At 41.6% G+C, this 14,206-nt stretch overlaps 1 protein-coding gene across 1 annotated transcript in view; it reads right to left on the minus strand.

Moving 5' to 3' along the window:
* Positions 1 to 1,941: 1,941 nt before the first annotated feature.
* LOC112137719 (polyunsaturated fatty acid lipoxygenase ALOX15B) overlaps positions 1,942 to 14,206 on the minus strand; it is a 13,898-nt gene continuing 1,633 nt past the window's right edge. The window contains exons 2-14 of the mRNA XM_024260164.2: positions 12,608 to 12,806; positions 12,437 to 12,518; positions 8,817 to 8,939; positions 8,632 to 8,735; positions 7,914 to 8,080; positions 7,658 to 7,801; positions 5,807 to 6,010; positions 5,645 to 5,731; positions 5,397 to 5,566; positions 3,151 to 3,272; positions 2,954 to 3,054; positions 2,646 to 2,816; positions 1,942 to 2,437 (exon numbers count right to left, since the gene is read on the minus strand). Coding sequence (XP_024115932.1) covers positions 2,258 to 2,437; positions 2,646 to 2,816; positions 2,954 to 3,054; positions 3,151 to 3,272; positions 5,397 to 5,566; positions 5,645 to 5,731; positions 5,807 to 6,010; positions 7,658 to 7,801; positions 7,914 to 8,080; positions 8,632 to 8,735; positions 8,817 to 8,939; positions 12,437 to 12,518; positions 12,608 to 12,806 — 1,854 coding nt within the window. The 3' untranslated portion in view covers positions 1,942 to 2,257. The remainder of the gene's footprint in view (positions 2,438 to 2,645; positions 2,817 to 2,953; positions 3,055 to 3,150; positions 3,273 to 5,396; positions 5,567 to 5,644; positions 5,732 to 5,806; positions 6,011 to 7,657; positions 7,802 to 7,913; positions 8,081 to 8,631; positions 8,736 to 8,816; positions 8,940 to 12,436; positions 12,519 to 12,607; positions 12,807 to 14,206) is intronic.

A 14,206-nucleotide genomic window follows, 5' to 3' on the forward strand; every position in this document is an offset into this window, starting at 1 on the left:
AAGGGCTGGATGGTACCGTAACATAAGACACACAATGAATGATGTTCATGGTTTTTATTTGACATCAAAAAGGGAGGAGGGGAAGTAAGGACCAAGGTTGAGCTAAAGGAATGTGATAAATAGAACAAAACACGGTCTAACGGTTACTACCTGAAAATAAAGCAAGAACACTGACTTGACAAAGAAGTATTTAAAACATACAATAGGTGGCACCAACTAACTTAGTTATTCCCAAATCATCACATTTTAAAGGATGGTTAAGGATGGATGTCTTGAGTGTCCCCAACTTGTACCAGATGCAGATTTGGACGTGCTGGCTGCTCCAAATAAATCAGGGGTCCGGTTGTTTGTCGGACCCGGTAATAGATGTAGACCAAACCTTTGAACCTTTGAAACCCTAACTCTAGCCAGGTCCACATTTGGTACCGCGTCCAGAACCAGTACTGGTATCAATATTTCAGTACTGGACACAATACCGGTTAAGGTTAGGGTTAAGATTAGTGCTGCCACAAACAATTATTTTAATAGTCGACTAATCACTGATAATTCTTATCGATTAGTCGACTAATCAAAGTGAATGTAAAGCACACATCTTAACCATCATTAACTTTAAAGCAACTGAAAATAGAGACAATTAAAAGATGATAGTTTATTATACTTTTAATGAATCATGCAGACTCTGCCCTTCATTAGTTTCTGAGATTAAAACAAGATTAAATCAAATGAGAGAGATCAGGAATATACTTTCCATCAAACTTGATTTGACAGTTTCTCCGCCCCTCAAGATGGCGTAACAATTTAATATCACTTTTATATATAGAGGGTATATAAGGTCAAATATCACCTATCAAAACGAGTCTGATGAAATGTATATTCCTTATCTCTCTAATGAGGTCGGCATCTGAAACAAGGAATTATTTTTCACGAAAGAGAAAGTTTTGGTCTCACTGACCATTTTTTGTGCTGAACGCTCACAACTTTGTTCAACTTTACAACACTCGGACTCAATATAATATAAATTAACGACTAATCTACTATTAAATTAGTCGAGGACTAATTAATAGTAGATTAGTCGTCTAATCAGAGCAGCCCTTGTTAGGATACATGTCTGAATATCAGTTTGCGGCCTGGAGGTTGGGGAGCTGTGATATAACAGTCAGCACCTCAAAAAACGACGAGTTGGGGACACTCAAAATGTCCATTTTGAAGCGCCGAGGGGTCATTAACCAAATGTGAGAATGTGATGGCATTACACAAAATAAGCTACCAGAGTGTACAGGATACCGTGTCTTATGTCCACAAATCTCTCACACACTCAAGCATACAGAGGACTAGGCTGCACACAAGAGTTCCCAAAGTGAATTCATGCGCTTTCATGCAATCCTGGTGGCGGGCTCTGGGGGCTGGTTGGACAGCTTGTCAGACCTTTCAGGTGTCGTCTCTCAGCTCATTCAGCTCGTGGAGCACATGCAAACGAGACAGAATACTGAATAATCTCTGCAAGCAGGTCACAGAGAGATGGAAATAAAGCTGACATTGGCCGTCATTTAGATACAGCTCCTGCAGTAGAGGGTAACCTTACCGTCCTGGGAGTGTCTACGAATAATACTGAAAACCCAGACATGGCAACATGTTTTTAGACACCTTTGTAGAGCCCTTCAAAATAAATAAACCTGACCTTCTAACATCATCTGAGTCTTCAAAAATATCAAACACCTCCAAACGCCGTGCTAATGTAGACCAGATTCAAGCGGGGTAGTGCGCAGCATCCCTAATGAGACATCTAGCGGCGTTATCGATCTAATGTGAAAAAATAATCGGTGAATAGTCGACTATAAAAATAATTGTTTGTGGCTACACTAGTATTTATTGATGGTTTTATTTTAATGTTTGACACCTCGCTAAATGAACATTTTGTGTTTTAAATTGTTCTAGAAGAAGGTTTTAAAGAAAATTGGGGCAGAAATGAATTTGCTTAAAAATAGTTAGATATCATCGATTACCAAGCTAACATATTGATTTTTGCAGTGTTTGCCATATCGAAATATTATTGGTATTGTGAGTCATGTATTGTGAATCCCATCATATCATGAGTTACCCTGAGATTCCCAGCCCTAGTGTCAAGCAGCAACATTGATGAGCATCAAGACAGAGGTGGAGGATGCAAATTCATGACTTTTCTGCACTTGGTGTGAACATAGCATGGGTCTGGTTTTGGGGTTGGTGGATTTGGATGAAAGTGGACTCTCTGCTGGGTTCAAATGGCAACGCTGTTCTCCACCAATTTTGGATCCAGAAAGTTGTATGGCAGCTCCAGACCTTTATTTCTTCTCTGGATCACTCTGCTTAGTCTCTTGAGTTCTTGCTGGAACACTTTGACCTTGGAGTTGGGAAAGTCCTCGGTGAAATGCTCCTCCACAAACTCATGAAGGTGACGCTGTGGAGAACACAGACATCTTCAGTTGCACATTTCAATCAAAAACATGAAGAAAACTGGATCTGCACCACTGTTTAAAAGATAAACACTAACACCATGTTAAAATAAAATCCCAAAGTCCTCCCAGCAATTCATGGGGGTAGTGGAGTGTCACCATGGTAACAATAAAGGAAGTTATCAGATTGTATCAAAACGGCTGTTCTCTTACAGCGTCAGCGGCCTCCATACTGAGCAGCCAGACGGTAGCAATGATGTTCACTGTAGTTTCAACGTCCGGTAGCGTGGACAGGATAGTAGCTTCATCTGCTCTACCCTTCTGTGTTGGAGGGGGTTCCTGCATGGTGGAGGGGGCATTGGGCATCCAGCCGTAAAAGTCATACTTGGGAGAAGAAAGGTTGAAATCAGTGGTGACAATCATTTATTGTAATAAAATAGGACTTTCTAATGGCATAAGAAAATAATTCTGAATTATTCTATTAAATATCTCAAAGTCTCTAGTGAACAATAAAGACTCACCTGTCCAGAGTTCACAGCTGCATGCTGTGCAGAGCAGGTGAACATCACCATGGTAACGAACTTGACCAGCTCAGCCAGAGTGGTGAACTTGTGTGGGATTCCTGAGGATTAGGAGGGAAAATGTTTTCACTTACAGCCGTTAGGGTTAGATCAACACAAAGTATGTATTTATCTTCATCTTTATAAAATCCACCCACCGGTCTCACGGCGTCTCAGAAACCCATTTTCAAAGATGTCCTGAATCCAGTTCTGCAGCTCAGCATCATTCTGGACCATCCAGTCGTTCCTGTAGTAGAAGCTGAGGACGCCGTAAACAAACCTTGAAGAAGAACACAAACTGTCAACAATATCTACCAAACGCCTGTATTCAAAGTCGGTTTTGATTAGTTATATTAGTTCAGTCATGTCTAATTCCAGGTCAATTGCACTGGGGCAAGCTTGCAGCAGTTAGCAATGTCTTGAAACGTAATTTATCATACATTTATTGAGAAAAGCGTTCGGACCACGGCACAGAAGAAAAGCCCAGTAACTAATGAAAGCATAGATATAAAAAAATCACTTGATTGATGGCAGCTATTAGAGTCCAGCAGAAACAACTGATGGAGCTAAATGAATGAGTTTTGGAGCTAATGGGAGAAATAAGAAGAATTCAAGTCTGGAATGATTAAGGGGAGAGAGGATTAAAATGCTTGGGGAATGAGTGGACAACTTGGAGCTACACTCAAAAATCAATTACTTGGTAGTCAAACAAGCATGTGGGTAAAGCTAACAACGGTGACGAGGAGTGAAGCTCTACTGACCTATAGATGGAGGCTTTTCTCAAGTCTAAAGACATTTCTCTGGATTCGCTCTAAGAAGGGAGTCTAATAAATCAGCGATCGTCATAGGGTTAACATGTTTGATTTTCCCCCATATGGAAAATCTGATCAGAGTGGCCATAGTCTATTGTGCATTTGACATGTGTTACTTCAAGGACTGAACTTTTATTTCAAACATTTTATTTACTAAACATTGTAAAACTTGATGTGTGAACAGGAAACTGAAGTCCTGGTGCACCAAAAGGATGCCAAACCAACACATTGTTGTTCCCAATACATCAAATATTGAAGTTTGGTTAAGGACCCTTCAGCATCTACAACCCTTACTATGCGGTACCCGATGTGGTACCACACACAGGACGTGGCCAGTGCTAGTATCCTAAATTGGTACAGGAACCTCAACCTTAACACAGCACCAGACGCGATATCAGACATGGCACCATACATGAACAGATATCATGCTTGGGTATCAGTTCTGGGTTAGGGTGCATTCTGGGTCCCAGTACTGGACCAGTTCCGGTTTGGGGCCAGGAGGCTGTGGACTGGGATTTAATGGGAGCAGCCAGGAAGTCAAAACGTGAAACAGTCTTTAACCAAATGTCAATATGTGACGACTTGGAAATGAAAATGTGTTGGCCAAACATGTCAGGGTAAACAGAATTTTCTCAACTTTGCATTGGTGCCATGTTGACTAAAGCCTTAGTCAGGAGAGCACCTACGGGGAAAATTTGGTCTATGAAAAATGGACAAACCAGTTTGGGCCACACAGGTTGACCGCATGAAATAGCAAAGTCGTAGACTGCTCAGTGAGCAAAAATGTTTGTGCCATTTCTTTTTTATAGAAATGCTATTAGTGACAGATCCTTGTGAACACGCAAGGGGAAAGTAAATTTGAATACATTTTTTAATATTTTAACCTCAAAATTCTGTGAACTGTGCAATGAGCCTGTGAGGTCTGCTCAGGTGACAAACACCAATTCCTTGTGGGGTCCTTGCTGCAGCCTGATCATTAGAAATGAGAAAATTAGAAAATCAGAGTGTGGTATGTGTGGACGTCCTACGGGGACTTTGGGATTTGCAACCGATCAATAAGAAGCTAGTAGGCTGCCTACACCTTACAGAGTGTGTCATAAGGAGACTGTACAAAAGCATCACCACTTTGTCATAAGTGAGTGCAACTTCCAATAGCCTTAGAAATACTTCACAACACCATTGCATAACTATCATACAGTCCTTGAGGTGGCCATACAAGCCTCAAGCGAATCCGTTTCTCTTAAGATGCGGCCGCTCCTCTCTACAACATTGCATGGGTCTGGACAACTCAAAAACCCTGAGAACACGTACAGGTCAATCCAATGCATATGACCAGGGCGTAACCCTTCCGCTCTCCTAGGGTTGTTTACATTAAAAGTGGGGTCATCTGGACCCCACAGACAGTGCGCTGAACTTTTTTTTAAAAATTATTGTTGATCTTTACTGGTGTCCAATGACAGACATCAAGTCTTGTCCATCTTGTCCCCCTTTGACATGGAAGGGCTAACATCTCAAGTTAAGGGTGGGGTCATCTGGACCCCATAAAAGAGCACGAAGGGTTAAGTAGAAACTAAAGTATGCAAACTACCAACCTGTGCATGATGTTCCACAGCTTCACCCCATCGTCCCTGTAGTAGAAGTTGGGCACATCTTCCAGGCCGCGATCAGCGATGTCATCAGGTATGCAGAGGGATCTGTAGGTCAAGGAGGAGACACTCCTGTCCATGAGGGTCAGCATGCCCCTCCCACCAGATGCTGTAAACTAAATAGGCAATCAAAGCAAAGTTAGAGACTTCTGATGACCCACAAATGCTGAAGAAATCTTCTGAAGTTTACCCACCTGGGTAACAATTCCACTCTTTGAGATGAGATTGCTTCGAGCCAAGATGTTGATCTGCAAAGTGTAGCGTGTGTGACGGATGAGGAGCTGAAAGGGAGATATAAAGAGTCATGAAAACCCACAACACACACATCAACTTGGTGATGGATCAGCTTCAGGTACCTTGTAGACAGGGTGAACTCTGGGAAGGTTTCGCTGCAGAGCAACCGCATACACCTCAGCCAACAGGTGAGTGCGCAGTAGGTGGAAGTTGAGCTCATGCAGGTTGAAGTCTGCACTTCTCACATACATCTTTGCCAACAGCCAGTCGTACTCTGAATCCGTGGGGAAGAAGATGGGGTTGTAGATTCCAGGTTTTTGATTTAGCTGCAAGGGAATCCACAAGAGTCATGCAATGATTAAAGCTATGGAGGATCTGACTCCTCTTTGTGCCAGAGAACTTTCAGGTAATGTTCAGAACAAAGATGCCCGACGAGTCCAGTTTCTTTCTCATACGCCTCTGTTTTGGCAACTTTCTGTTGACTAAACGCAGAGTCCAGAAATAGCACAGGACAGCACTTTTCCTTTATCAGTTTGTTTGGTGTTTTCCTGTCCTGATTTCTGCTGCCTTCACCCAACACATGGCAGCATAGTGCAAAGCAAAGGTCAGCAGGATGACCCCTTTGAAAGTCCTGTTTCCCCAAAATACTTGTTTACTTAGAAAATAAAGGAGACTTTAAACAATGTGTACAGTGTATTAATGTCCTTTAGATTTAGTTTATGATTTACATGAACATCCACAAAATTAAAACTATCCATCGTCTCACTGTCCTAGCGCTGGATGTTCACTAGCGTGTGCAGAGCCAGCAGCTCAGTTATACAATATGAGTAAACAGTCAGAAGGTAAACATATAATTCAGGAAATCCCATTGTTTGATTTTCAATGAATTGCCTTTTTCTTTCGTTATCACTCCAATTCTGCATGGGTGGTCATTTGTCATGCCTTCAATATGCTTCTATAGGCTTGTGGTGGTAGTGATTGTCTTAGGAATAATGGGACATTAGTACCTCTGTATGAAATGTTTTTATTCTTTCTGTCCTCTTTTTACTCCACTTGCTAAATTGTCTGTGTCTCCAAAAAAAATGTCCACGATTTTATGCATTTCCTGCCCTCTCAGACCAAATTATGGAGTATGGGATTTCTTCATTGCCAAAAATATGTTTTTGCGTCCAATGTCTATATCTTTGGTCCATTGTCTTGACCTACATGTCCACGCTTCTTTGAAGATAGCTTTGCATTTGCTTTGTGATGTTTCAGCACTATGCTTAAAACTTCTCATTTGCTATTGTCGTTGCATCTTGGCTTCAAAAAAGTCCTTAACAACAGCGGCTAATGTTGTTAGCTCCTGTCGTCTCCCAGAAACACCCAGAAGATATTGCTTAGTAGTACATAGACATGAACAAATGTTCAATAAACTTGTTCAGTAGACATAGACAATGGACCAAAGACATAGACAGTGGACGCAAAAACCCATACAGCCCAGACTCATCCAAACTCTGCCTTCAGTGGCCCTAAGGGAAAACAGAGTTTAAGAACCCTGATCTAGACTAAATTAGACCATTGTGATCTGAAATGTTTGAAAGTAATGTATTAAAACAACTACTTCTGTTTTGTGAACTTTTGTCTTGAAACTAACTAGTTGCATTTCACTGAAATGAATTGAAATGAGCTGAATTGCATTTTGGAAAACTCTTTAAGGTTTTTATAGTCTTATGCTATTGTTGTCAAGTAATAGGTGAGCCTACAACGATTGTTTCTTTTTTTTTCAATGAAGTAGAGCAAGATCATGCACACTGGTGGAGAATTTAAGAAGTTTTGTGTATTAATATTGTTTATTACGCAATATTTTTGGCTTCATTAGATTTGTATAATTTTGTCCTTGTCTTGCCTGGTGCTGGAGAGAAGAGATGATGTCTAGAACTTTGCATGCTGGTCTTGTCATGTCTCTGTCTGAAGAAATAGTTTCAACTCACCTGAATGGCAATGGGCATCATCTGATTGTACTCATTTTTGTGAAGCAGGACCAATGGAGCTGTTAGAAACTGCTTCCTCCCATTAATGGTTCTTGTTTCCACCCCATCCAGAATGTTGTAGTCACACAGAAAGATGTTTCCTCTCTGTTGCGAATGGGAATACAGATGACGCTGTCACTCAGGTTTTTGAGTTCAGCACCAAGTTTATGTAGAAACCAGAGAATAATCTTTCTGCCTTGTGTCAGGAGCTTGTTACCTTCATTTCAGACCTCAGAGTGAGCCGAGAAGGGCTGAGGATCATGTCCAAGGGGACAGGAAATTTTGATGGGAGAGTTTTACAGAGTTGGATCATCATGGGGTTTACTCCATTTAGAAACTGGTAGCCAAAAAAGGCGTCCTCCCTCCAGTACTTCATGGCGTAATCTGACAAAACACATTCTTTCATACAGCTGTCTCAAAAAAGGAGCACTAAAAAGACAACTAGTGTTTTCATGACACGTAAAACTGTCTTGAATTAAAGCATTTGCCAAATATTTCAAGTTGATTTTAGGAATGATAACTTTTGTCACTGCAGAGGTAGTTTGGGTGTCCAAGGCAGACAAAATATGAAAATACAAAACATTTCCTGGGCCATTTTACGAGTAAAGTAGATAAAAAAAAATACTCTGCAGCATTAGTATCCTAATCAGTAGTAATAACCACAAAATGGCTTTATAATGAAAAAACTATCTTGTTAAAGTCTTAAGCAAAATTTATTTTATTGGCATTACTTTGGTATTCTTAATCTTTCTTGAACCAGATAATTTTCCTGGAAAATGAATCTTTTTTCTTAAAAAGTTTTTTTTGCACTATAGTGTGACCTTCGCAAATGAGCCGTGCCACGTCCTAAAGTGAAGTTACTGTGCACACAATCAAACCTTTGCCAAACACAAGGATCATTCATTTCTTTTTCTTTTCTTCATTAGTGACAGTACCAGATATGGAAGTCACGTGATACTTGTACAAATTTTCGATGTCCCGCATGCATTTCCACTTGTTTGTGAATTTAGACAACGACTCCAAACCCAGCTTTGCCAATCTGGAGAACAAGAACAGCACAGTCAGTTCCTGAGCTCAAAGTCTCTCTGACATGTCAAACCCTCAGAAAGCAGACACCTACGCTGCCCCTCCCGTGTAAGCAAACTCCAGGTCCCTTGTGAAGGGGTATCGGTCATCTGGGGGCAGAGACATCAGGCCATTTGCCTTTATACAGAGTGGCATCCCTTCTTTGTAAACGGCCCACCTGAGAAGAACAGGAGAGCAGAGGAATGTCAGGCAGCTGTGAGCAGTCATGATCCCAGTGTGACCTGGACACGTCCAACTGCAAAGACTGCTTCAGTTTCATCACTTTATGAGTCAGTTTTGAAGTTCAAATATGACAGCAAATTTGATAGAAATTGTTGAGCTTTTGTATGCTAGGAAAAAAATAGGAGTTAGAGCTTAAAGTTTCCTGTTCTATCAAAGTTGAAAAGAAGGTTAAAGGACAATTGAGTGCAACAGTCTAGACCGGCCAGGGTCTAGAGGTAGGGTCCGAGCTCAATTCGGTTGCAAATATGGGGTTCTTGCCTGTTCCAGGTGCATTGCCTGTCTATTCCCGACTTCTCCTTACTTTGGAGGTGCGATGGGGCTATCCCTCGGATCCGTGAGTACTATGGATGCACATTTCGGTCTGGTGGAGTTTTGCAGTGTCAGTTATGGGTCATCTGCCTTTTTCTGGGTCAGATGTTGTGCTTTGATGTAGTGGTGGTTTGTGGTGTTAACCAGACTCCTAATAAGATCCACATGGAGAGCTCTGGTCTCTTGGGCATCTCAGATTTCTGAACTCCAGCCTGATTTCTTGCTGGAGGCTTAGTACTCAGAGAAGAGGCTCTGGTCTGCTTCCGGGAGGTATGAACATAGTTTGGCTTGGCTTGGGAGATCTGTACCCTGCAACACCTCTGCTATTCACCTAGGTGAGGAGCCTGCTTTAAACTTGAGGAAGATTAGCAGGGGAAAGGGGACATTAGGAAAAGTCTGGAAGCTTGCCCTACTTTTCTACAAGACATCTCCTCAGGGTGGGCGGGGTCAGCCAAGGGCAAACCTTGGGGTTGAGTTACATGGCGATGGAAGCTACTCCATAGGTTGTGGTGCATACACCCCAGCTCAGTTTGAATTGTACATTAGACTCAAAATGCCCTTTGATGGGACACAGCCTGGGTACCATTCTCTACAAATAGGAGCAGTCCATGTAAACTGTCACTCTACAAATTATAATTACATCTGTTTGTATTATTTAGTACTCAATTTCATCACACAACAGAGACACACAAACTCATACAAACAGACAAGGATGATGATCACCAGTCCCTTATTCAGTAGTAAATGTTGAGGACGCTTTGATTTGGGAATTTGGCAACAATCAAGCAAGTATTGTGTCTATACCTCATCTTCAGGCCACATCATTTTGCTGTGTTCTAATGTAACCAGGAGGTGTTGAGGTAAGAGAGTGGAAGAGAAGAAGAAAAGAAGTATTACATGTACTGTTGACATGTGACTGTATTGTGACTGTGTTGATTGAAAAAAAACCCCAAAAAACCAAAATGAATTTCCCCCCATTGGATTAATAAAGTATATTGATTGATTGATTGAAATACGTAAGAATTAAGTTCATGGGTAAAGACACGCCACCTTCTCACGATCTCCCAACATAACACGTGTCGATGAGGATCTACTTGACGAAGGCATAGAATCCCATCTCCAACTCCTTTTCTAACGTGTCCGGGTGGGTGTAGCATACCGCTGGACATGTGGCAGAAAATTGCTCGAATGACTTGCTGGTGTTTGCTGTGTCAAGTGATGAATGGCTGAAGGAGAGTTGTTTGCCTGTATGCTGGTAATAAAAGGTCACAGACTGTTTTACAGACTTCCAAATAAAGGTACTACTATGGAGGATTGCTTTAAGGCTTGGAAAGCTCTTTCCAAGCCTAAGTAGAAAGCTGTTACTGAGCACCATTATTTTTTGAAAATGCACCCAAGCTTTGACTGATTCTATCTTGGAGCATGTTGTCGCTTTAAGAGATTGAGTTGCAATATGTGGCTTTGATAATAAGCAGAGTAAAAAGATTTAGGTCCAACTAGTTGAACATATATGTAATCAGCGTATACATGAGTGACCACTGCTGGACGATGACTTGACATTGGATAAAGCTGTTACTCTGGCTACTCAAGTAGAAGCAGTTTCCGAGATGACCAGGTCGATTTCTACTTCTATCCTGATGGTTCTTTTGGCGGCTGTTCACAAGAGACCACCAGCTGACTGGAGATGGTTTCAGAAGTTACTCCAAAAGGCTACCCCTGCTCCTGCTGTGCCGAATTCTACTGCTACTTCAAAACGTTCCTCTTACCAATGTTCTGCTAATAAACATCTTACAAACCGTCTGAAATGCCTGGCTACTGGTAGATCCCAGAAGTGTCAGAAGGCGGGTCATGTTGCTCGTTTATATAGCTAAACACAGACTCGCTCTGTTAAAGCTCTGGAACGACTGGAAGTCCAAATCCTCTATTTGAACAATTCTAGCTCATCTGAACAGAACTGTTGCACGGCTACCATTAAAACTGCTTCTACCTCAGCCTGCATACAGTTTACTATGGGCTCTGGTTCATCTGTTTCTATTATGTCCACAACTGAGTACGTCAGGGCCTGCCGTCCACTTGAGGCACTGATTCACCACACCTGCTCATCTCATCAGACGACCAATTAAAAGCGCATCCACGCCCACCAGCCAACGTCGGTTCGTCTGCTCCACTCCGGTAGAGTGCTAGCTGTTTTGGCTAATTAAGGTTTTTCTTTGTTTTTTTTAGTATATATTGAAGTTTAATTTTTTCAGCTATATGCTAGCTGTTTTGGCTAGTTTTTTAGGCTAATTTGGCATTTAGCTAATATTTTAGCTGGTTATCAGCTTCAGTGATTACAGCTATCTATTTCAGCATCTTTAGCTATCAGCACTAGCATCTTCAGCGGCCAAATTAAGCTTACAGATTTCACAGCAGCATTATTGCAGGTAATGCTATATATCTAGTTCATAATGTTAAAAAAGTTACTGTTTTACACTTTTAAAAATTTTGTTTTGGGGTTTTTAATAAATGTTTATTCCCGGGACCTAAGGTGTGCTTTGGATTTTGGCCTTTCCAGCTGGTCTCCTGGACACACAGTATATCTACCTTTCTCCTCTGCATCATGTCAACTAACTCTCTACCCTTTCCTGTCATAGTTCCAACATATGTCATTTACTCTCTGTCCAAAACTCCTGACTTTCCTCTTCTTTCTCTTCCTACAAACATGCCCTCCTTTTCTCCTTTTTAAACTAACCAAGTCCAGTTTCCTGGCACCCTGTTGGCAAACAGCACTGATGGCGGTCATTGTGAACCTGTGCCTTGACCGATCCGGTATGGATATCATAGGTCTGATTCACATATTTGGTTTGGTAAAGATTTTACATCTGATCCCCTTCCTGACACAACCCTCTGTATTTATCCAGGTTTGGGATTGGTACAATGAGACCCTGATTCTGCCCCCTCACCTTCATTTCTAATGAGCATGAAACTGCCATAAAGTATTAAACACAACTTGTTGATAGAATGGTTGAAATGACTCAGTGCATCAGGGAGTTAGAACTGCCTGAATAAATTAATTAAAAAAAAACTAGTTAGAGTTAAGATTATGATAGAGCAACACCATGAAGAACAGCTTTGAACTCTGACCTGTAGGCATTTTTCCTCTTCTCCAGCTCCTTCTTCCGCATCTTAAACATCTGAGGATTTTTCTCCTGAAAGTCCAGCACAGCTGGGAGGAGAAAGAAAAGAGCAAAAACAGGTTTGATCATTCTGGAGGACAGCATGTGAACAGTTAAAGTGCCTGTGAGAGGAACAAACCTGCCCCCTCCCTGAAGAAGTGATTCTGTTTTTTTGTTAACCAGTGGTAGATGGGAAACGTGTAGAGCTTTCCGTGAGGAGACCTCACTTCCACCTTTGCAGGGAGCCACTTGTCTTTGGTAACAACCCCACGTTTTTCAAGGTGAATCTGCAGCAGCGGTCCGAGGTCTGCAGAGCAGGTCACGATGAACGTGGACTCCTGGATTCAGGAGAAAACTCACTGAGAACAAGTAACTGAAAGCAGCTGAGCGCATCTGCATCTGGCCACCTAAGACCCAACCGGGTTCATTTCTTTTTTTTTTGCAATGTTTGCACAAAACTACAGACTCTGTCACTCATGCTCCAGATCAGTATATTCAGCACTCATATGGCCTGTTTAATAAATGGATACAGGACACAACTGTGTTAGGATGGACAATCCAAGACAGGCACATACTCAGGAGTGGTATACGTAGTTTAACAGATCAGTAAGATTAGCTCGTATTTCAGAGAACTAGGTAGGAAGAGGAGCTATGGAGGTCAAGATGGCGTGGAGAGCAAACAGTCCTAAGGGTTAATCCAAGAAGAGGTCATCGAAATCAATAAGCAAAGGTCGGAACATTCAGTAAATCCTCAGGTAACTCAGAGTCCAGGAGCAAAAGAGAGAGAGAAACAGAGAGAACATGAAACAATCTGGTCTTATTTGTGGACACGAAGTTACGACAAGCTAGCAGCGTATCAGAAAGCAGGAGAGGCAGATATGCAGCTCAGAGCTTGTCCACCTTTCAGCACATCCCAACAGGTGTCGCTACAGCAAATCAGCTTTGACTGATTCACACATTTGGCTTGGAAGAGAGTTGGACGCTAGATAGCCTTCCTGACACAATCCTGTATTCTTTCTAGGCTTTTTCTAGGCCACAGGGAGACCCAGAATTGGGCTCCATCAAACAGAATTAGTTGGATGGAGTGAAGGGTCTTGTCTAAGGACTCGCCCCTGCTCACTAGCACAAGATATCGATATCTATGCATCCAATGTAGATGTCCACCGGACATCTGTAACTTTATTTTGTTACTTTATTAGATGTCTTTGAATAGTGTTCTGAAATATATCTGCATGTAGAGATTGACTACACATCTACATGCAGACATATAATCTTTGGACACTTTTAAATGTGTTTTATAGAACCGTTTTGACCACTGCACCACTGTGCAGTGGTTATCTCTACATTGGCATGTTTGGAGGAAGTTCTGTCCATGAAGATCTTCACTTCCTCGTCCCAGCTGACATCCGGATCAGAACCATACGGCTGGACATTACCCAGATTGATGGATGTTTTTATGTAGCAGTGGTGAAGATTTATGCTACCAAGATACAAAGCTATCATAATCAGACAGGGGTATCAGGGGCGGGGCTACTCAGCTCAGCTCCAAAAGCCACGGCCCCTCAGAGGAGATTTTGGAATCAGAGGCTTTAGATCAATATAAAAAATAGCTTTTTAAGACATTTAGGTTTTGGGATTGTGGTTTAAAAACTTCATATTCATATTTTAAAACACTACTGGGAATGTTTTTTTTTTATAAATAAAATTGTTATCAGCAGTTGCCACTTCTCTTTGTCTT

The sequence above is a fragment of the Oryzias melastigma genome, linkage group LG9 (assembly GCF_002922805.2).
Source record: "Oryzias melastigma strain HK-1 linkage group LG9, ASM292280v2, whole genome shotgun sequence".
NCBI lineage: Eukaryota > Metazoa > Chordata > Actinopteri > Beloniformes > Adrianichthyidae > Oryzias > Oryzias melastigma.